Below are 22,543 nucleotides of genomic sequence, written 5' to 3'. Positions count from 1 at the left end.
AATTTAATTGCATTTTTCAAAAAATAGCTTGCAGCATTAAATGCTGTGTAAGTGTCCAATTAAAGCAATTAATTATTTGAATAAAGTGGTAAAAACTACCTCCTAGCTCTGCAATTTACCGTAGTCTATACCAGTGGTTCTCAAATAGGGGTACACGTACCCCTGGGGGTACTTGAAGGTATGCCAAGGGGTACGTGAGATTTTTTTTAAAGATTCTAAAAATAGCAACAATTCAAAAATCCTTTATAAATGTATTTATTGAATAATACTTAAACAAAATATGAATGTAAGTTCATAAACTGTGAAAAGAAATGCAACAATGCAATATTCAATGTTAACCGCTAGATTTTTTTGTGGACATGTTTCATAAATATTGATGTTAAGGATGTATTTTTTTGTGAAGATATGTTTGGAATTAAGTTCATGAATCCAGGTGGATCTTTATTACAATCCCCAAAGAGGGAACTTTAAGTTGATGATTACTTCTATGTGTAGAAATATTTACTTATAATTCAATCACTTGTTTATTTTTCAACAAGTTTTTAGTTATTTTTATATCTTTTTTTTTCAAATAGTTCAAGAAAGACTACTACAAATGAACAATATTTTGCACTGTTATACAATTTAAAAAATCAGAAACTGATGACATAGTGCTGTATTTTACTTCTTTATCTCTTTTTTTCAACCAAAATGCTTTGCTCTGATTGGGGGGTACTTGAATTAAAAAAATGTTCACAGGGGTTACATCACTGAAAAAAGGTTGAGAACCACTGCTCTATACAATGCAGCCGTCTAACGTTGTGGAATTGCAACGGCATGCAAAGGCTACTTGCGAATGCGACTCAGAAGTGTAAGAAATCAAGATCTAACAACTGGACGACACAATTATCATTATTAAGTCACTGGGAATATTAAATAAATTAACATTCATTAACACCAAGGTACTGACAATCGCGACTGTTGAGTACCAGTATTAATTCCCAGGTACACAGGAATCGGTGTGAAAAGGTACCCATCTCTACCCCTAACACGCACATAGGCGCCTCAAATTTTGGTTGCCTTGAGTATTCATTGGACTGCAAATAGTAAGTAAGGATGGCTTGACTATAAGCAGCTAATGTTTGGTTGATAAAACAGGTGTGCTGTTTTTTCGTCTTATTACACTTTCCATGAGCACAACCCCAACTCCTCCTATCCTATCTCAGCCCACCTTTCATTCCCCATTTTCCTCGTGGCAGGCAACTTCCTCCCTCTGGTTTCTGGTTTGTTGGCGCCCTGCTAGCCCAGGCAGGGTGCCACTCCTGACAAATCACTTCCAGGTCGTGTAGCTCGGAGGCATAACAGCTTTTTGGCAGTAGCTGTGTGTGTGTGTGTGTGTGTGTGTGTGTGTGTGTGTGTGTGTGTGTGTGTGTGTGTGTGTGTGTGTGTGTGTGTGTTCAATATCTGGTACCTTTGTGAAATGAGCTTCAATAACAAGGCGGAAGTGGCAACGTAATCCAAACATCTTCTGTAAAGGAACACGTTTGAATAATATCTGTCTGTAATATTGTATGTTGACTCAGTCTACTTCCTGGGTATATTGCTGTGTAACTTGGCAGTGATAAAGGCTGAAAAGTCCATAGGTTAATCACACTGTTCATGTACTTCTCTTTAGGAGGACTGTGCTTACGAGAAGGAGCTCCTTCCTTATCTAAATAAAGCCGGTGCTGGAGGCCATTCAAAGAGGATAAAGAAACGAGCAAACACCTGCACGGAAACTGTCGTCAAATCGGTGTCTAGTGTGGAACGCTGTAATGAGGAAGTATTCCATTCCTTATCGAATAAATTGACGCCTAGTGTTGCTTGTCCACCTCAGGCAAACATTGAAGAGCCCATCATCGACAATCTGGTAGTGAATTCAAACAATATTCCCCTACTGATCGATAAAGAGAGCAAAGAAGATGTTGAACTTCAGGCCATGTTCTATCTTCCTAAATGGGTTTCGCCAACAAAGTATCCAGTCATCCCTGGATCAGACGCGAGCCTGAAAGTCATCTTGGCCAACGTGGCCGAGCTCCTGTCCCGATCGCCGCCGCCTCTCGCAGATTTAGACGCCATCGTAGCCAATTGGATGCCCCATTTTATTCCCGAACCTCATCAGCCGTTCCAGGTCAGCTTTACCTTGGATGTGGATGACGATGTGATTGATGATGAGGCAGATGTGGTTAAGGATCGACCTTATCAGAAGCCGGTCGAGAGAGACGGCGTCAGCCCGACGTGGGATGAGGTTTTTGAGGACGAAGGTTCAAATAAGGCTGAGGGAATCATGCACGGGCAGAAAGACCTCAGGGAGGATATTGGAGAAGTTACAATCCAGGAGCGCGTTGAAAATGCGAGTTGTTTGGGTGACGTCACAAAGGCGGACGCCAAGCCGGAGTTGGCTTACTGTGAACAGATGGACGACAGCATGGACCTTTTTGGGGACGACGAAGCCTTCCTCCAGATGACCATCCCGGACATCCCTACCCCCGAAAGTGGTGACACACCTGGGACTTCCCCAAACGTAGACAACATCAATAATAGCACGAAAAAGACGCAAGCTCTCTTAGAGGCATGTGACGTAAGGTTGACTCAACCACTTTATAACGCAACAGACATTTCATCAACAAAGCCGATTAGGAGTAGCTCGGAAAGTGTTGAGTCGCCCAGCTTGGACTTTGCCGTCAATTTTGACCTCGGCTATTCCCTGGAGGACTCAGAGGAGGAAGGCGATGCTGTTGTCGCCTCATTAAACACCATCGTCCTGCCGCCTCAGAAGCAGGAAGCTGCTAACTCATCCACGCCCCGCAGTGGCTTCCACAGAGCCGCCGCACCTTCATGCTCCGAGTCCTCCACATCTCAGATGCCCAGGGGGCAAAGGGAGAGAGACAAGATGTTGCCGATGACGTCCAAGATGGCCGCGCTACTGTCTCCGGGGCCCGCGCTTGCCAGTCCTCGTGCTTTTCGCCTATCACTCAGTAGTCTGAAACGGAGCCGACCAGAAGACAGTGTGAATAAGTCATGGAGTGCAACAGCGTCCCATTCCCACCTTCGTCCAGGTGATGAAAAGTTACTTCCTGTATTTCCTCATTCAGTATCCGGGGGGGTTATTTACTCAACTGCAGAGAGTTACACACACTTTTATTTGGAGATTCCTTTTTAAATAAAATATATTTTTAATACCATTACAGTGGAACCTGATTAAATTGCTTCAGATATTGAAGCACATTTCTCCATAACAAACAATGTAAACATGAATAATTGGTTCCGGCCTTGACAAATATTTTAATAAACGTTTGTACACTTTGAACATAATATACTGTAAAGCCTAAACAAGAAGTAGTTATAGGCCTACTGAAATGAGATTTTCTCATTTAAACGAGGATAGCAGGTCCATTTTATGTGTCATACTTAATCATTTCGCGATATTGCTATATTTTTGCTGAAAGGATTTAGTAGAGAACATCCACGATAAAGTTCGCAACTTTTGGTCGTTAATAAAAAAAGCCTTGCCTGTACCGGAAGTAGCAGATGATGTGCGCGGTACGTCACCGGTGTGAGGGCTCCTGTGAAGTGAAGTGAATTATATTTATATAGCGCTTTTCTCTTGTGACTCAAAGCGCTTTACATAGTGAAACCCAATATCTAAGTTACATCCTCACATTGTTTAAGAGTAGTAAGAGCAATTCGGACCGAAAAAGCGACGATTTTCCCATTAATTTGAGCAAAGATGAAAGATTTGTGAATGAGGAAAGTTAGAGTGAAGCACTAATAAAAAAAAAGGCGACGGCTCCAGGCGCCGGCAGTGGGAGGTTTTCCGATATAATTAGACACATTTACTAGGATAATTTTTGAAAATCCCTTATCTGCTTATTGTGTTAATAATATTTTAGTGAGATTATAAAGTCATACCTGAGAGTTGGATGGCTGCGGTGAACTCCAGTGTCTCTGACAGAAGCCGAGGAACCAAGATCACAGCTGCCTTTTTTGAGCTGCAGGATGAGGTCGCGTAATCCACTCAAGTCTCCGGTAAGAGCCGACTTAATATCACAATTTTCCCATCCAAAAACTTGCTGGTTGACGTAGAGAAACATGTTCGCTTGACCGCTCAGTGTTAAAGCTTCACAACAAACAAAGAAACACCAGGCTGTGTTTCGGTGCTAAAGGCAGCTGCAATACACCGCTTTCCACCAACAGCATTCTTCTTTATAGTCTCCATTATTAATTGAACAAATTGCAAAAGAGTCAGCAACACAGATGTCCAAAATACTGTGTAATTGCGCAATGAAAAGAGACGACTTTTAGCCGTAAGAATATGTCCCCTCCAACCAATAACGTCACAAACACGCGTCATCATTCCGCGACGTTTTCAACAGGAAATTAAAAATTGTAATTTAGTAAACTAAACCGGCCGTATTGGCATGTGTTGCAATGTTAATATTTCATCATTGATATATAAACTATCAGACTGTGTGGTCGGTAGTAGTGGGTTTCAGTAGGCCTTTCAACTGATCCTTTTTTACAGCCGCCCTGCCCATACGCACACATACACACACACACTGTCACTAGCACTGTGGTGCACTCACAGTTTGAAATCAATACACTTTAACTTTTAACAGCCTGGCCACTATTATGATTAAGAATAAAAAAATAAAATCCACTTTACCTTGTCGGTAGAACGTATTGGCCTGCACCGAAAGAGACAGAGGTTGCCAGTGTTAACAAAGCTGCGGACACTTCCTGAATGCTAATCTTTGCATGTCCATTGCTGACTTTAGACTAGCTAGAAAAACTGTAAAAATTAGGATAAAAACACTTAAAAAGCACACAAAATAACAAAGTAGCTAATGACAGCACGGTTATGCCTACTAAATAAGCACCTGAGATCGATCAGCCCCCCCACAAGGGTGGCCGGGCACACAATGGGTGGATGAAACGTTTGTATACTGAGACAAGGTTCTTACACAAAATCATATTTTCAATCGGGCTGTGGCTCCTAATTTGAAAAGTTTGTACAATAAGGGGTTCGTAAATAGAGGTTCTTTTGTATTAATACCATATTGACCTGATTATAAGACACTATTTATACTATATATAACTTATAATTATTTATTTATTTTTGTTGCTAAAAGTCAAGTGAGTCAGAGATGTTCTCCCTGTAACTCACACACACTAGGGAAAAAAGGTTCTTGGCAAATTCGTGAACTACAAAAAAATGTCAATACTGATTTTAGGAGATTGGTGAAATTATGAAACTATTGCAGTTATTATTTTACTTGTATTTACATTATTTAACAAAAACTGATTGATTTTAACATTTTTTTGTCTTAAAATACAGATTTCTAAAGATGGGTCAGTAAATTTAAAAAATTGAATATTCTTTAAAAAATGTTTGCATGGATAATAAATATATACATAATTGATATTCATTATTTTAAATGAATAATAAAAACTTGTTTAAGTGAAGTGTGAAGTGAATTATATTTATATAGCGCTTTTTCTCTAGTGACTCAAAGCGCTTTACATAGTGAAACCCAATATCTAAGTTACATTTAAACCAGTTTAATTGTCGGGTTGAATCTACTTGCTTTTCTGTTTTAGCTGAGTGCCACACCGACAGCGATGAGGAAGTCATTATTCATAAGAGAAGACATGTGAACAAGGTCAACCCATTGTCTTCTCCCGAGGCGGTGAGACCACACTCGTTATGCTTCCTTCAGTCAAGCTTGATTGCCTTTGTTTTTATAGTAATGGATGTGCAAATACATGCTGAAGTCATTATGTAGTCATTGTATTCATACAATATGTATAGTATAGGGTATGTAATTTTGTAGTTATTGTAGTGTGTATGTGTGTGTGTATATATATATATATATATATATGTATGTGTGTGTGTGTGTGTGTGTGTGTGTGGGGAAAAAATCACAAGACTACTTCATCTCTACATTTTCGTGAGAGGGGTTCCCTCAATCGTCAGGAGATTTATAAAAAATATTAAATTAAATAAAATCTCCTGACGATTGAGGGAACCCCTGATTGAAACAGTTCTGTAGAGATGAAGTAGTCTTGTGATTTTTCCCACACACACATATGCGCTCTACCACGGTATCGAGCACTATTCTCTGGATAATCCAATTAAGACACATAAATAAAAATATATATATATATGTGTATATATACTGTATGTATCAATATCAATAAAAGTATTTTAATGTTTTAATTCAAATAGCTATTCTTAGAAAAAACTAAAAATGAGCTAACATTTTTTTTTTTAATCGATTCTCGAAAATTCTGAATTTAAATAAATACAAATCGCAATTTGAATGTGCTTAAATTTTTTTTGAGACATATGAATAGTATTATATACACACATAATCAGGTTCAGAGAGTGCTGCCCTTTGTCATTAGTACTTTCAACAACCAGCATGTCTGGGGAAACCTCCACAGGAAGCACTAGTATGTTCTGAAATACTCCATAGTAACAGGATTGACCGGGCCATGGTTTGTTGTAGTGCTCTAACGCATGTTTTTTCCTCCTCTAGTCCAAAGTCCTCCATGACATGGACTCGCCGCTTGTGCGTAGGAAATGTGTGACTACGTTTACTATGGTGACATTATCTTTATTAAACGTGACATGACTGATACTATGTCAATGCATTCGCATCATGCACGCTATGACAACAGTACCTGTGCTTTTTTTTTTCTCCTCCCTCCAGTCTAAAGAAACAGAAGGTGACGATGATGATTTCCAGACTCAGTCTGTAGTCACACGAAGACAGTTGAAGGACACCAAGGTGTGACACACCGTTACAAAAAAAACATAAATGCCATTAAATTAGCTTATCTGACAATGTCACCTTTTTTCTTCCATAAATGTCACTTACGTCACTTGTGACATTTTTCCCACCTGCATTTGTTGCTCCCCCGTTTCCAGCGCAACAAAGGCCGAAAGGGATGTCAGTTTCTGGACGAGGAAGCGGTGCTGTCTGAGGACGAGGAGGGAGTGGACCTGTCATCTGATGAAGAGGATGAAGAAGATCTGAATCACTCTCTGGAAGGCTTTGTGGTGGACAACACACACCTTTCCCAGGGACTTAACGGTAGAGCACCACAAACATAGACTGATTTTTTTTTCAGTACTGGGAAATGTACAAATATAACCGGATTTACTAAAATCCAAAGACCACACCCTAAACAGCGTGTGCAACCTATAAAATAGCGTGTACTGTTAGTGGGCATGTTGCGTGTGGTTTATTGACACTGTGTGTGCAATTGTAAATTGATGCAGACCCACTTATTTAAATGAGGATTTTGCATGTACTATATAGCGCATCACCACAGACACATTCTCATTTACTACACATTCATGTTATCATGCTCCTACCTGTGAAGTTTTGCTATGTTTTCAAATGCAAAGCAGTAGACATCTACCATTTTTTCTGGGCATTTTAGAAGCAGTGCATCTACAATGAAACCACATTTTAATTTGAGATTTTCTCCGCGGAAAGTGCGGTCATTGGAGAAAGACTGCACTTACCCCACTCAAGACGCAAAAGAATGCATGCTTAATAAAGTTTTTTTCTTTTAAAAAATATTTTAATTTCTATGAGAAGTGGTTAGAGTGTCCGCCCTCAGATCGGTAGGTTGTGAGTTCAAACCCCGACCGAGTCATACCAAAGACTATATAAGATGGGACCCATTACTTCCCTGCTTGACACACAGCATCAAGGGTTGGAATTGGGGGTTAAATTACCAAAAATTATTCCCGGGCACAGCCACCGCTGCTCCCCACTGCTCCCCTCACCTCCCAGGGGGTGATCAAGGGTGATGAGTCAAATGCAGAGAATAATTTCGCCACACCTAAGGTGTGTGTGACAATCATTGGTACTTTAACTTTAATTTAAACAGACTAATGTCATAAAAAACACTAAATGACACAAAAATGCATACATTGAATTTGTTTTAATCAGTCCCTTAAGTCCTCTAGCCACTATATAATTATAAAATGATGCTGCTGAATAGACAATATGTTTATTTTTTATTTTTATCACTGACCATCCTAAATATTGACCCACACACGTAGGACGGCGGGTTCTTGTCTGTGCAGAGCAAGCCCTGATCTTGCAGCCGTGTGTGGAACTGTCAGTTTGCACCTCCTTCTAACTTACTAAATGAAATGCTAAATAGTGCTTGCGTAACAATGATGTGTGTTTATAAATCACATTGCGTGTGCTAAATAACCATATTTGCATCTTCTCCCACCAGTAATGTGGGCATTTTTAAGCATAGCATATATTTTGCATATTCATGAAGACAGATACGTAAAATGGATTGCACGCCTTATTCTGGGTGTGAGTTTTCCTTGCCCTTATGTGGGCCTACCGAGGATGTCATAGTGGTTCGTGTTGTGGTTTGTGCAGCCCTTTGAGACACTAGTGATTTAGGGCTATATAAGTAAACATTGATTGATTGATATTGTGCTCTCTTAACAGACGCAAACCACTTTGCACACATCTAGTAGATCAGCTTTGCGTGTGCTATTAGGTTTGCACGTGTTTTAGTTCACACAAACCTTAAGTAAATTAGGCCTGTAGTGTAAATAGGAGTACTTTTAGAGCAGTGATTCTCAAAATGTGGTATGTGGATTCCAGCTAGTGGTAAGTGAAGTCTTACTTTTGAGCACTTTCTGTCAGGCATGCTTAACTTGTTGGCATGGATAATTATAACATTACTTAGAGGCATTTGGTTATAAATATGCCTGTTTGCCACTGCCTTAGTTAATCCGGCGCCGAGTCTGCAACCGGATGTGTCGTCACGTGCAACAAAGTTAACGAAATATGGTATCGTTTGATTTTACGTGAATCTATACCAAATTCGGTACCCGTGCCTATAAAACTGTGCTCTCATTTTTCTCCATTGTTTGTTAGCAATCGAACTGATGCGATCGCTGCTGCTCGGCTTTGTCGGTTTCCTGCCTCTCTGTTTTGAATTACAAAACCACCGCTATATGTTCTTGATGGGCTTCATCCAATCATCACTTTATGCAACTCAGCAAAGCATGGAGTTCTTCAAAATGTCTTAGTAAGATGGTCCAAATCCCAAGTGGTTTGTCGCAATAATTTTGTTCCTGTCTGATTGTCCACCGTCAGACTCAGAGATACACGGAATATACTTGAAGTCTGTGAGAAGTCCTGTCGTCGCGGGCAGGTTCAAAATGTCCCACAGAAAGCATTACAACGCGGACATCTTCTCACAGGTAGACTTCAAACGCGCCAAATCGTCAAAGTCAGGTTTTAAAGAGACAGCCACACTCTTTTGTTCCGCTCTCTTGGCCTGCAGGTGCCCGAGGTGGACGAGACATACGCAGAAGACAGTTTTGTGGTTGGCAGCGAGGCGGAGGAAGAGAGCTTTGAGGGTGAGGCCCAAGAGGAAGCTGTTGAACTCATGCCGGAGGACTCGTACGTGGACGGGAAGAGGCAGTACGCCACACGGCGGCGCGTCTTCTTGCACAAGGCCAAGACGAGCGGCGCAGCGCCATGTCCCCCTGGGCAGAGGGGCAAACGTGGCCGAATTCTCCGCTTGGCAGATTCCAGTGAGGAGGAAGAGGAGGATGCCCCCGCCACACCACAGGCTGGCGTCAAACTTAAAAAGGAGCAGAGGTCCTCTTCAAAGGTGTCGTTGATTCGAGAACAACAGCAAAATGAGAGGTAACTGTAGATGTTGATATAGGCTTTATTAACTTTATATTATATTATACTTTATATTTATACTGTTCCGATATCAATTGGTATCAATTCCAGACCACAGACCTACTTTTTAATACTTTTTTCCCCCACATACTTTATTTATAAACAAACATGGCATCACAATTTGCGATAAATCAGTGCAATCATAATGTAAACATGGTAGCAATAGAACAATTACCATATTTTCCGGACTGTAGAGCACATCAGTATATAAGCCACACCCACTAAATTCTGGAAGAAAACAATTTTTCATGTATTAGCCGCACAGGACAATAAGTTAAAGTTAAAGTACCAATGATTGTCACACACACACTAGGTGTGGTGAAATTTGTCCTCTGCATTTGACCTATCCCCTTTTATCACCCACTGGGAAGTGAGGCAGCGGTGCCGCGCCCGGGAATCATTTATGGTGATTTAACCCCCAATTCCAACCCTTGATGCTGAGTGTCAGGCAGGGAGGCAATGGGTCCCATTTTTTTTATAGTCTTTGGTATGACTCGGCCGGGGTTTGAACTCCCAACCTTCCGATCTCAGGGCGGACACTCTAACCACTAAGCCACTGAGTAAGCCACATATATATACATTATGAAATGACAGACACTTGTAAACGTGTTATCATATTAACTAATGATAACAACACTAGCGTGATTGCATTTCAATAGCACATTACATTTCAAATATGCATGAAAACACTACTATCAAACATGTGATTGTTTAGCAGGTATGAATTGTTTTAGTTATATTATAAAACTGTCAAACGTTGCTTGGAGTGATAAATGAAGAAACAGTTTTATATTATAAAACTGTCAAACGTTGCTTGGAGTGATAAATGAAGAAACAACGAGTAGTAGACGTGTACTTCCGGTTCAAAGCACTAAACGAAAGGAAATGTTGTAATGTAGATGTTTGACCCGCAGCACCAGCGGTGAGAAAACTCATCCAAAAGATGGCACCATAGCACAAACAATAACACACCTCTTCAGTCTCTCTGTGGGTGCTTTATAAAAGCTTTTTGTTGAATAAAAACATAAAGGCTATTAGCGAATAAAAATCCATAAAAATCCATAAATGAGTTATAAGCTGCAGGGTTCGAAGCGTAGGAAAAAAGTAACGGCTTATAGTCAGGAAAATACGGTATTCATAACAGAACAAAAACAATGGGACCGCCGACCTACTGAGCTAGCAAGTTTTTGCTAGCTGATGAGGTCATCACTTGTGCGTCATTATCCATTCATTTGGGCAACATCTAGGCAATATCCTGTTTGATATTTTGATTCGATATCGTATCTAATTTTTATGCCAACATTGGTTGAGGTAAGAACAACAACAGCAACAAAAATGGCGGCACAGCCACACACCTACTGTTGCTCCTGTGTTCAAATCCTGCTTAGACCTCTTTGCATGGGTTTCGTCCCACAGCTCCAAAACATGGTAAGTTAATTGAATACTCTTCCACTCAGTGCTTGTGCTCTCCTGCAGGTGTCGCCAGAGGATAGAAAATCAACATCTGCTGTCTGACCAGTTGGACTTTGTCACGCCATCAGAGTCACAAGTGGCATCCAGCAAACATCATCAGGTAAAAATACTAATATAAAACATTTCCTATAGAAAATAATGAAAATATAAATAATCTGTTCCAAAGTCAAACTGTTGCTAACATCAAACTTTAAAGGCCTACTGAAATTAGATGTTATTATTTAAACGGGGATAGCAGGTCCATTCTATGTGTCATACTTGATCATTTCGCGATATTGCCATATTTTTGCTGAAAGGATTTAGTAGAGAACATCGACGATAAAGTTTGCAACTTTTGGTCGCTAATAGAAAAGCCTTGCCTTTACTGGAAGTCGCAGACGATTACGTCACCCGTGTGAGGGATCCTCACATCCTTACATTGTTTTTAATGGGAGCCTCCAACAAAAAGAGCTATTCGGACCAAGAAAACGACAATTTCCCCAATAATTTGAGCAAGGATGAACGATTCGTGTTTGAGGATATTGATAGCGAAGGGCTAGAAAAAAAAAAAGGCGATCTGTCTATTGTGTTGCTAGTGTTTTAGTGAGTTTAATATTACCTGGGGGTTTGTCCACGGGTGTCTTCAGGCCAGTGTCTGAGGGAAGTCGACGGCAGCTGTATGGACGGCACAAGCTCAGCTGATCTCCAGTAAGTGGCGACTTTTTACCACAATTTTCTCACCGAAAACTGCTGGTTGACAAGTGGTCGGGAACCATGTTCGCTTGACCGCTCTGATCCATAGGAAAGCTTCACCTCCGGGAATTTTAAACAAGGAATCACCATGTGTTTGTGTGGCTAAAGGCTAAAGCTTTCCAACTCCATCTTCCTACTTTGACTTCTCCATTATTAATTGAACAAATTGCAAAAGATTCAGCAACACAGATGTCCAAAATACTGTATAATTATGCGGTTAAAGCAGACGACTTTTAGCTGTGTGTGTGCGCAGCGCTAATATTTCCTTACAGTCCATGACGTCATGCGTACACGTTATCATTCCGTGACGTTTTCAACAAAAAACTCCCGGGAAATTTAAAATTGCAATTTAGTAAACTAAATTGCTTTCAGTAGGCCTTTAAAGGCCTACTGAAACAATTTAGTTTACTACTACCAACCAGGCAGTCTGATAGTTTGTATATCAATGATGAAATCTTAACATTGCAACACATGCCAATACGGCCGGTTTAGTTTACTAAATTGCAATTTTAAATTTCGCATGGAAGTATCCTGCTAAAACGTCGCGGTATGGTGACGCATGCGCGTGACGTCACGCATTGTAGAGGACATTTTGTTCCAGCTATAAGTCGTCTGTTTTTATCGTATAATTCCACAGTATTATGGACATCTGTGTTGCTGAATCTTTTGCAATTTGTTCAATGAATTATGAAAATGTCAAAAAAGAAAGCTGTAGGTGGGAAGCGGTGTATTGCGGCCGCCTTTATCAACACAAACACAGCCGGTGTTTCATTGTTTACATTCCCGAAAGATGACGGTGAAGCTTTACTATGGAACAGAGCGGTCAAGCGAACACGGTTCCCTACCACATGTCAACCGGCAGGTTTCGGTGAGAATATGGTGGTAATAATTCGGCTCTTACCTTAGACATGAGCAGAGAGCTTGCGTCATTCCTCCTGCACCTTTCAAAGAGGCTGGTGCAGACTCTCTTGCCTCCTCCCACCGGCCGCCCCCGACCGTCGGATGCTTCCACCGTGGAGGAGGGAAAAAAAATTAAAATCTCAGCCCGGCCCCACCAGCAGCCTTCGCCTCGTCGAGAAACATGGCTTCCCTCGGAGACACTGGCGGTCACCACACCTGTGGCTACACCCCTCTGGCTTTTTTTTCTCCCTGCTGTTCCAAATTCCGTTGACAAAAGTGGCAGGTTTACGACACTTTCTTGCCGCACACTATTGCTATTGGATTGGACGACACACACAAAGTACAGTGTATTATGCAGCGATCATTTCAAAAGATCGTGTTTCGAAAAGGGTTCCTTGCGAAGGGCAGAGATGGTCATCGCCACCACCCGTCGACTGGTGCTGAAGAACGGTGCTGGGCCGACCTTCAGGTTGTACAGGTACGACCATATAATCTCACTAAAATACTAGTAACAGTAAGCAGATAAGGGATTTTCCAGAATTGTCCTAGTGAATTTGTCTAATAACATCTGAATCGCTCCCACTGTATAGTCTTTTTTTTTTCTTTTTTTTTTTCTAGTCCTTCACTCTCACTTTCCTCATCCACAAATCTTTCATCCTCGCTCAAATTAATGGGGAAATCGTCGCTTTCTCGGTCTGAATCGCTCTCGCTGCTGGTGGTCATGATTGTAAACAATGTGGGGATGTGAGGAGCTCCACAACCTGTGACGTCACGCGCACATCGTCCGCTACTTCCAGTACAGGCAGGGCTTTTTTATTAGCGACCAAAAATTGCGAACTTTATCGTGGATGTTCTCCACTAAATCCTTTCAGCAAAAATATGCCAATATCGCGAAATGATCAAGTATGACACATAGAATGGACCTGCTATCCCCGTTTGAATAAGAAAATCTCATTTCAGTAGGCCTTTAATGATCTGTACAGTTTTTAATTCAATTTTAGCCAAGCTTTAGGTGTCAAACATAAAGCATTATTTGATGCCTGGAAATCATATGCGTCGGTTATAATCTTTCTTGCTAAATGTTTTTCAATATTGACATAACATTGGTATCGCATGCATTTGAATATTATTTGATGCAAAAACGTATTCCAAGTTGAGCTTTAATATCAGCTTGTCTCTTTGACTTCTGATTCAATCAGTTTGTTGGTAATTATCGATAATCAACAATTGGCCCTTTGTTTGATTAATTAATAATACTGTGAGGCGATTATACATTGTTCTCGTTTTACGCGTGTAAAAAGAAGTGAGCGGACAGTTCAGCAATATAAACAGGAAATAATACAATGGCGAGTCCCCATTTGATGTCGTGGGACAGACATGCAAGTAAAGACTATTGTCTGACTGGTTATGATGACTTAAACTTTGTTTGCCACTTTTGTTGCTATACTAATATTATGGTATATCAATAAAGTTAAAAGTTAAGTTAAAGTTCCAATGATTGTCACACATACACTGGGTGTGGTTAAACTTGTCCTCTGCATTTGACCCATCATCTTGTTCACCCCCTGGGAGGTGAGGGGAGCAGTGATCAGCAGCATGAGCCGCGCTCGGGAATCATTTTGGTGATTTAACCCACAATTCCAATCCTTGATGCTGAGTGCCAAGCAGGGAGGCAATGGGTCCCATTTTTTGTAGTTTTTGGTATGACTCGGCCGGGGTTTGAACTCACAACCTCCCAGTCTCAGGGCAGACATTCAAACCACTCGGCCGCTGATGTTACCAATTCTATGGCTATCATCACATTTCCCCCTTATAGTCCCCCAAATTGTATGACGTTAGTATGACTGGCCAATTGGGACACAATCCAATAAATAAATGTCCATTTAAATGATTTAATGTGTTGTTTTGGAGTTAAAAAAGGTAAATGTGTAATTAATTTATTTAATGTAAAAAATACATTTAATCATTACATTTTTTAATCAAAAATCACTAGTTTATGATTTTACTAATTATTTCACAATTTTCATTTAATATTGATTTAATTATTTGATGATTATGATGATTATTTCGCAATGTAATTTGTTGATTTATTTATTTCACAACTTAATTTATGATGTTTTTATTTATCACATGAAATAATGATTTAATTAATGAATGCCACATAATGACAAATAATTATAAAAAAATATATATATATTTATATATATATATATATATATATATATATATATATATATATATATATATATATATATATATATTTATTTCTTTTTTTCTTTTTTTTAATATTTCTTTTTTTCTTTTTCTTTTTTTTCTAAATTCTGTCCTCTTTGGCCTATACGGCCCTGTCAAACTCAGTCGTCAAAGGAAAAGGGCGGGGCTAAGACAAATCTTGTCCAATCATTGCAAGTGGAAGTGGTGGGTAACCAATCAGGTGTTAGGGGTTTGAAAATTTGGAGGGCCAAATAGGACAAAAGTAAATACATCTTTAAATAATTACCTAAATGTGTTGTTTTGATTCTATAATCATTTAATTCATTATTAATTTCATAATTCTATATTTAGTTGTTTAAAAAAGTAATTAACGATTGACAATTTAAGTAATGATTTAAAATATTCATTTATTAATTTTTGGCCCATTCGACCCTTGTCAGCACTAAATGAATTAGTTTTCTCTGTCAATAATAAAAAAGATAATTATCGGTCAAAATAAGTAGGCGGGGCTAACAAATCTTGTCAACCACCATTGCAAGTGGAAGTACCAAGTAACCAATCAGGTGTTAGGATCCGCCCACCAAAGCTGAGTTTGACAGATAAAATAAATGCCAAAATGGGACAACATTTAATAATTAAAACAATCTTTAAATACTAACCTAAATGTGTCATCAACTAAATATTCAAGTAATTAAGTAAATTATTATCTAAATCATGAAATAATTAAATCAATAATCTGAAATTGTTGAATGTGATTTTACATTAAATATGTTGACGACACATTTATGTATTTAATTCCAATTATAAATAGTGACACATTTTAGTGATAATGTTTAAGAATTACATTTTGGCCTTCCTTACTTCAGGGCAGGCCTGGGCAATTATTTTGAGTCAGGGGCCAAATTTAGAGAAAAACATTTGTCTGGGAGCCGGTATATTTATTTTTAGGAAAACTAATACAAAACCCCACAATGAAGTCTGATTGAATGCTAAAAATGTGACAGACCGCCTTAAAAACGGAATGGAATTTAAATTTTTCTATGAACGATAAAACTCAGAATTTTGAGAACATATGATCGTCACAGCCCCTCTCAATCGACATATTGTACAATCAGGTCAAATGCAACAAAAATGCAACAAACAAAGGGAAACATGAGATGAAGGGTAAAAAAACATCTACAATTTGATATATGTGATACATCACTAAGCTTTAGAACTTTCTTGTAAAAATCTCCTTCCACGACTGTCCCTGACACCCACCTTTCCGGCTGGCTGCTCTGGAAACATTCTATGGAAACGCTCCCCACCCACACTGCTAGGTGCCTCGTCTGACCTGCTGTGACCTAGATTACCATAATAAGTACTAGGATTGTACGGTATACGGGTGTAAGTATAGTACCGCGATACTAATGAATTATAGTCGGTACCATACCGCCTCTGAAAAGTACTGGTCCGCCACACCCTAAGATTTTTGGTTAAAATAAAGCCAATAATACAATTTTTTCTGGTCCCCTTTATGTAAAAAGTACCGAAATGTATCAAAATAATATTGGTATCAGGACAACACTAGTCACTAAAATATCATGCAAAAGCGCAGATTCCACCCATTGAAGTATGTTTTATAGTTCAAGACTTATGGTAATTACTTAATCACTTATGGTAAAAAAACATCACTGCACATCATAACGGCAGCTGCACTTTTCATCTTAAAGATCTAAAAAAAATATTTGGGAATGTCCAGCTGGCCAGATTGAAAAGCTTAAAGGGGAACATTATCACCAGACCTATGTAAGCGTCAATATATACCTTGATGTTGCAAAAAAAGACCAAATGTTTTTTTAACCAATTTCCGAACTCTAAAAGGGTGAATTTTGGCGAATTAAACGCCTTTCAATTGTTCGCTGTCGGAGCAATGACCTTTCACCTGTGACGTTACAACGGGAAGCAATCCGCCATTTTCTCAAACACATTACACACACAAGTCAAATCAGCTCTGTTATTTTCCGTTTTTTCGACTGTTTTCCGTACCTTGGAGACATCATGCCTCGTCGGTGTGTTGTCGGAGGGTGTAACAACACGATCAAGATGACTTATGTGGAGTGTACATCGATTAGGACGGCATGCTAATCGACAATAACATGCTATTAAGGCTAGCTGTATGTACATATTGCATCGTTATGCCTCATTTGTAGCTATATTTGCATCCAGCCTTTCCTTTCACCCACATTTAATGCCAAACAAACACATACCAATCGACGGATTCAAGTTGCACCAGTGTCAAAAGATGCGAAAGTCACTCGTTTATCCTGCACATTTTACCGCCGATAGCGATACTACGACAGAGATGTGTGGATATCCTGCGACACTCAAAGCAGATGCATTTCCAACGATAAAGTCAGCGAAATCACAAAGCTGAGTTTCGTTGATGTTATTGACTTATGTGCTAATCAGACATATTAGGTCACGGCATGACTGTTAGGTAATCGATGCTAACATGCTATTTAGGCTAGCTGTATGTACATTTGTAGCTATATTTGCATCCAGCCTTTCCCTCCACCCTCATTTAATGCCAAACAAACACTTACCAATCCAAGGATTTAAGTTGCTCCAGTGATCAAAAGATGCAATCGTTGGTTAGAAGGTGATCGCCGAATAATTTCTATAGCTAAAGTGAAGTGAAGTGAAGTATATTTATATAGCGCTTTTTCTCTAGTGACTCAAAGCGCTTTACAAAGTGAAACCCAATATCTAAGTTACATTTAAAGCAGTGTGGGTGGCACTGGGAGCAGGTGGGTCAGGTGTCTTGCCCAAGGACACAACGGCAGTGACTAGGATGGCAGAAGCGGGAATCGAACCTGCAACCCTCAAGTTGCTGGCACGGCCACTCTACCAACCGAGCTAAACCGCTATTCGCTCAATAGCTTCAGTTTCTTCTTCAATTTCGTTTTCGCTATCTGCCTCCATACTCCAACCATCCGTTTCAATACATGCGTAATCTGTTGAATCGCTTAAGCCGCTGAAATCCGAGTCTGAATCCGAGCTAATGTTGCTATATCTTGCTGTTCTATCCGCCATGTTTGTTTGTATTGGCGTCACTATGGGACGTCACAGGAAAATGGACGGCTGGATTTACAGATAGCGAAAATCAGGCACTTTAAAGCCTTTTTTCGGGATATTCCATGATGGGTAAAATTTTGAAAAAAACTTCGAAAAATAAAATAAGCCTCTGGGAACTGATTATTATTGGTTTTAACCCTTCTGAAATTGTGATAATGTTCCCCTTTAACGGGCCGCATGTGGTCCCCGGGCCTTAATTTGCCCAGGTCTGCTTTCGGGGTTGCAATGTGTGTATGCAAACCTACTTCCTGTTAAGGCAAATAGTCTTCACATGTTGTGTCTCAAAAAGGAGAAAATGTCCTCACATGTTCCATCTTTTCATCTGCAGGAGCTTCCATTCGTCAACTTGGATGTCTCCGAGCATCCAGTCTGCATCCTAGTGGACAGTCGCTGCATCAGTGGCGCCGTGGAGGTGGTGACCGGCCTTCGCCAACGCCACCGCGCCGCGGTGCACGTCTGCTCGCTTGACGGCAGCTACTTCATCGTCAGCGGGCGCATGGCGGTGGAGCGCCACAGCCAGTCCGACTTGGCCTTCGCGCACAACCGCAAACGATTGGCTGAGAGGGTGAACGGCATGCAGGAGGCGTTTGAGCGCGTGTGTTTGATCGTGGAGAGGGACAAAACCAGGCCGGGTGAGTCTCAGTCCAAACAGAAAGGCCACCATCTTGTTATTAGCGTTCAGGAGAGACAGCTTTAAATGCGTTTATGTTAAAAAAAAAAAAAACAGCTTTTTTGCAACATGGCGGCTCTCAAAATCCATCAGTGGGGTTGTGTAATCACTTTTTGTCCTCGTCCAATCTCCCACCAGGCGATACGTCTCGTCCCTTCCAGCGCACTCGTTGCTATGACGGCACGCTGGCGGCGCTGGTGCGGACCGGCGTGCGCCTGCTGTGGAGCGACGGCGCCGAACAGAGTGCCTCCCTGCTGGCTGAGCTGGCGCAGCTGGAGCGGCGCAAGGGCCAGGGCATCGTCACGCCGCCCTCGGAGGTCAAAGGTCATCACCAGCAGCAGGCCCTGCAGCTGTACTCCGGCTTGCCCTCCGTCAACTACGTCCACGCTCTCAACATGAGCCGCAACTTCTGCTCCGTCGCACAGTTCGTCAACAGGTACACACTTTGGTCTGCTGTCAAAGAAATAGTCAGTTCCAGGGTCAAACTGTTGTATTCACTTAAAGGCCTACTGAAATTAAATTTTCTTATTCAAACGGGGATAGCAGGTCCATTCTATGTGTCATACTTGGTCATTTCGCGATATTGCCATATTTTTGATGAAAGGTATTTAGTAGAGAACATCGACGATAAAGTTCGCAACTTTTGGTCGCTAATAAAAAAGCCTTGCCCTTTACCGGAAGTAGCAGACGATGTGCGCGTGACGTCACAGGTTGTGGAGCTCCTCACATCTGAACATTGTTTATAATCTTAGCCTCCAGCAGCAAGAGCTATTCGGACTGAGAAAGCGACGATTTCCCCATTAATTTGAGCGAGGATGAAAGATTCGTGAATGAGGATAGTGAGAGTGAAGGACTAGAAGAGGAAGAAAAAAAAAGACTAGAGGGGAGTGGGAGCGATTCAGATGTTATTAGACACATTTACTTGGATAATTCTGGAAAGGGGCTTCACGGTGGCAGAGGGGTTAGTGCGTCTGCCTCACAATACGAAGGTCCTGCAGTCCTGGGTTCAAATCCAGGCTGGGGATCTTTCTGTCTGGAGTTTGCATGTCCTCCCCGTGAATGCGTGGGTTCCCTCCGGGTACTCCGGCTTCCTCCCACTTCCAAAGACATGCACCTGGGGATAGGTTGATTGGCAACACTAAATTGGCCCTAGTGTGTGAATGTGAGTGTGAATGTTGTCTGTCTATCTGTGTTGGCAGTGTGATGAGGTGGCGACTTGTCCAGGGTGTACGCCGCCTTCCGCCCGATTGTAGCTGAGATAGGCGCCAGCGCCCTCCACGACCCCGAAAAGGAATAAGCGGTAGAAAATGGATGGATGGATGGAATTCTGGAAAGTCCCTTATCTGCTTATTGTGTTATTAGTGTTTTAGTGAGATTATAAAGTCATACCTGGAAGTAGAGGGGTGTGGTGACCGCCAGTGTCTCTGAGGGAAGCCATGGAGGAGCCAAGAAAGTCGCAGCTTCCTCTTTGACAGCTGCAGGAAGAACGACACAAGCTCCGCTCATGTTTACAGTAAGAGCCGACTTATTACCACAATTTTCTCAGCGAAACATGCCGGTTGACATGTGGTAGAGAAACATGTTCACTCGACCGTTCTGTTCCATATTAAAGCTTCACAACAAACAATGAAACACCGGCCGCAATCCACCGCTTTCCACCAACAGCATCCTTCTTTATAGTCTCCATTATTAATTGAAGAAATTGCAAAAGATTCAGCAACACAGATGTCCAAAATACTGTGGAGTTATGCGATTAAATCGGACGACTTATAGCCGTGAGTGGTGCTGGGATAAAATGTCCGCTACAACCAATAACGTCACAAGCACACGTCAACATAAGCGTCATCATTCCGCGACGTTTTCAACAGGACACTCCGGGGGAAATTTAAAATTGTAATTTAGTAAACTAAAAAGGCCGTTTTGGCATGTGTTGCAATGTTAATATTTCATCGTTGATATATAAACTATCAGACTGCGTGGTGGGTAGTTGTGGGTTTCAGTAGGCCTTTAGTCACATTTTAACATCAACTTAAGTTTGATAGCAAGTGTCAGGCAGAAAAAAACTAAACACATGAAACGTCGTCCAAAACGTCCCAACTAGGAACCGGCTTTATGAATAAAGTTGGTATGGTAACAGTTATGGTCAGAGTACCACTGATAGTCACACACACACTATATGTGGTGAAATTATCCTCTGCATTCTACCCATCCCCTTGTTCCACCCCCTGGGAGGTAAGGGGAGTAGTGAGTAGCAGCGGTGGCTGCGCTCGAGAATCATTTTGGTGATTTAACCCCCAATTCCAACCCTTGAGGCTGAGTGCCAAGCAGGGAGGTAATGGGTCCGATTTTCGGCCGGGGTTTGAACTTTCAACCTTCCAGTCTCAGGGCTGACACTCTAACCACTGAGCAAGGCATACTCCATCCATCCATTTTCTACTGCTTGTTCCTAACGATTTCCCCCCCAATCCAAGGAATAATGCAACCGTGTGTTGCCGGGCAGATTTTGTAAAGTCTGCCTCACACATCAGAGAAAGGACGGGGAGAGGCGGCACAGTCGTAGCGAGTGAGTCAGACACATAACTTAAAAAAGATCCATCCATTCATCTATTTTCTACCACTTGTCCCTCTGGGTCATTTAAAAAATAACATGACTTTACACTTGAATGCCACATTTAAGCATTTTTTTTACTAGAGAGCCATCTGCTGGATCAGGTCGGTAGTGTGCCGCAAATACCAACAAATGCTTGTTATTAGGGAAAATTGAAAGTAAATTCACTGAATAAAATGTGTGTAATCTTCTGGCGCCTGCAGCTCTGTGGAAAGCATAGAGGAAGGAGGCGGCATGAGTCGAGTCAGAGCCGAGGAGATCTACCGCTTCCTGCGCTACAACTGTGACGCCTTCCTCATGGACTCAGGAGGAAAAGGCTGCTAGCGGTAGGAGACAAAATACATAAACACTCTCAGGGAATCGTTTCTTCTTTATTTTGTTTGTTTTTTGTTTTTGTTTTTTGCACTACTCAACTGCATTTTGAGCTTAATTATGTTATAAACTCAAAATACAACAAACTGGACAGGACCAGTTAGCTTATTGTAACATTCTGCTCTACATAGCAATATTTATTTGTAAGCGCTTATAACTACTGTAATATACTGTAACTGGTACTACCATGATAATGTAAACTTATGCATAAAGCCCAAAAAATGTACATTGCAATCAGTGTAATAAAGTGTTATTTTTGTATGCAACCATGATAGGTACCGGAATGTGTTTTTGTTGTGTTCATGTATATTATACACAGTTGTGTATTGTTCATTTTCATTAGATATGTACATAAAATATTTGCATATCATCCTAAAATTCTAACATTATCAGTAGTATATTGAACCACATATTGACTCATATTAAATTCACAGGAATACATTTAAATTAAAAATGTATAAAAAAAAAAAGTATTATATAAATATTATTTATATTTGTGTATATATATATATACACACATACAGTATATATACATATGTGTATGTATATATGTATATATACAGCTGCATTCTGGCGGAAGGCTGCGTACATCCTGGACAAGTTGCCACCTCATCACAGGGCCAACACAGATAGACAACATTCACATTCACAGGTGCATGTCTTTGGAGGTGGGAGGAAGCCGGAGTACCC

General features: G+C 40.8%; 1 protein-coding gene across 4 annotated transcripts in view; it reads left to right on the top strand.

Moving 5' to 3' along the window:
- The window catches only part of fancm (FA complementation group M), a 99,819-nt gene extending 77,694 nt beyond the window's left edge, over positions 1–22,125 (top strand). For 3 of the 4 annotated variants that reach the window (XM_061895952.1, XM_061895953.1, XM_061895950.1), the window contains exons 14-24: positions 1,655–3,077; positions 5,620–5,708; positions 6,561–6,626; positions 6,735–6,812; positions 6,953–7,118; positions 9,168–9,274; positions 9,358–9,725; positions 11,244–11,340; positions 18,532–18,835; positions 19,012–19,309; positions 21,685–22,125. In XM_061895952.1, the coding sequence (XP_061751936.1) occupies positions 1,655–3,077; positions 5,620–5,708; positions 6,561–6,626; positions 6,735–6,812; positions 6,953–7,118; positions 9,168–9,274; positions 9,358–9,725; positions 11,244–11,340; positions 18,532–18,835; positions 19,012–19,309; positions 21,685–21,805 (3,117 nt within the window). In that variant the 3' untranslated portion in view covers positions 21,806–22,125. The remainder of the gene's footprint in view (positions 1–1,654; positions 3,078–5,619; positions 5,709–6,560; positions 6,627–6,734; positions 6,813–6,952; positions 7,119–9,167; positions 9,275–9,357; positions 9,726–11,243; positions 11,341–18,531; positions 18,836–19,011; positions 19,310–21,684) is intronic. The other variant, XM_061895951.1, reaches the window with a different exon arrangement.
- Positions 22,126–22,543: the final 418 nt, after the last annotated feature.

The sequence above is a fragment of the Nerophis ophidion genome, linkage group LG03, assembly GCF_033978795.1.
Source record: "Nerophis ophidion isolate RoL-2023_Sa linkage group LG03, RoL_Noph_v1.0, whole genome shotgun sequence".
Taxonomy (NCBI): domain Eukaryota; kingdom Metazoa; phylum Chordata; class Actinopteri; order Syngnathiformes; family Syngnathidae; genus Nerophis; species Nerophis ophidion.
The sequence above is the reverse complement of the archived record's forward strand: the minus strand, read 5'-3'. Positions and strand labels throughout refer to the sequence as shown.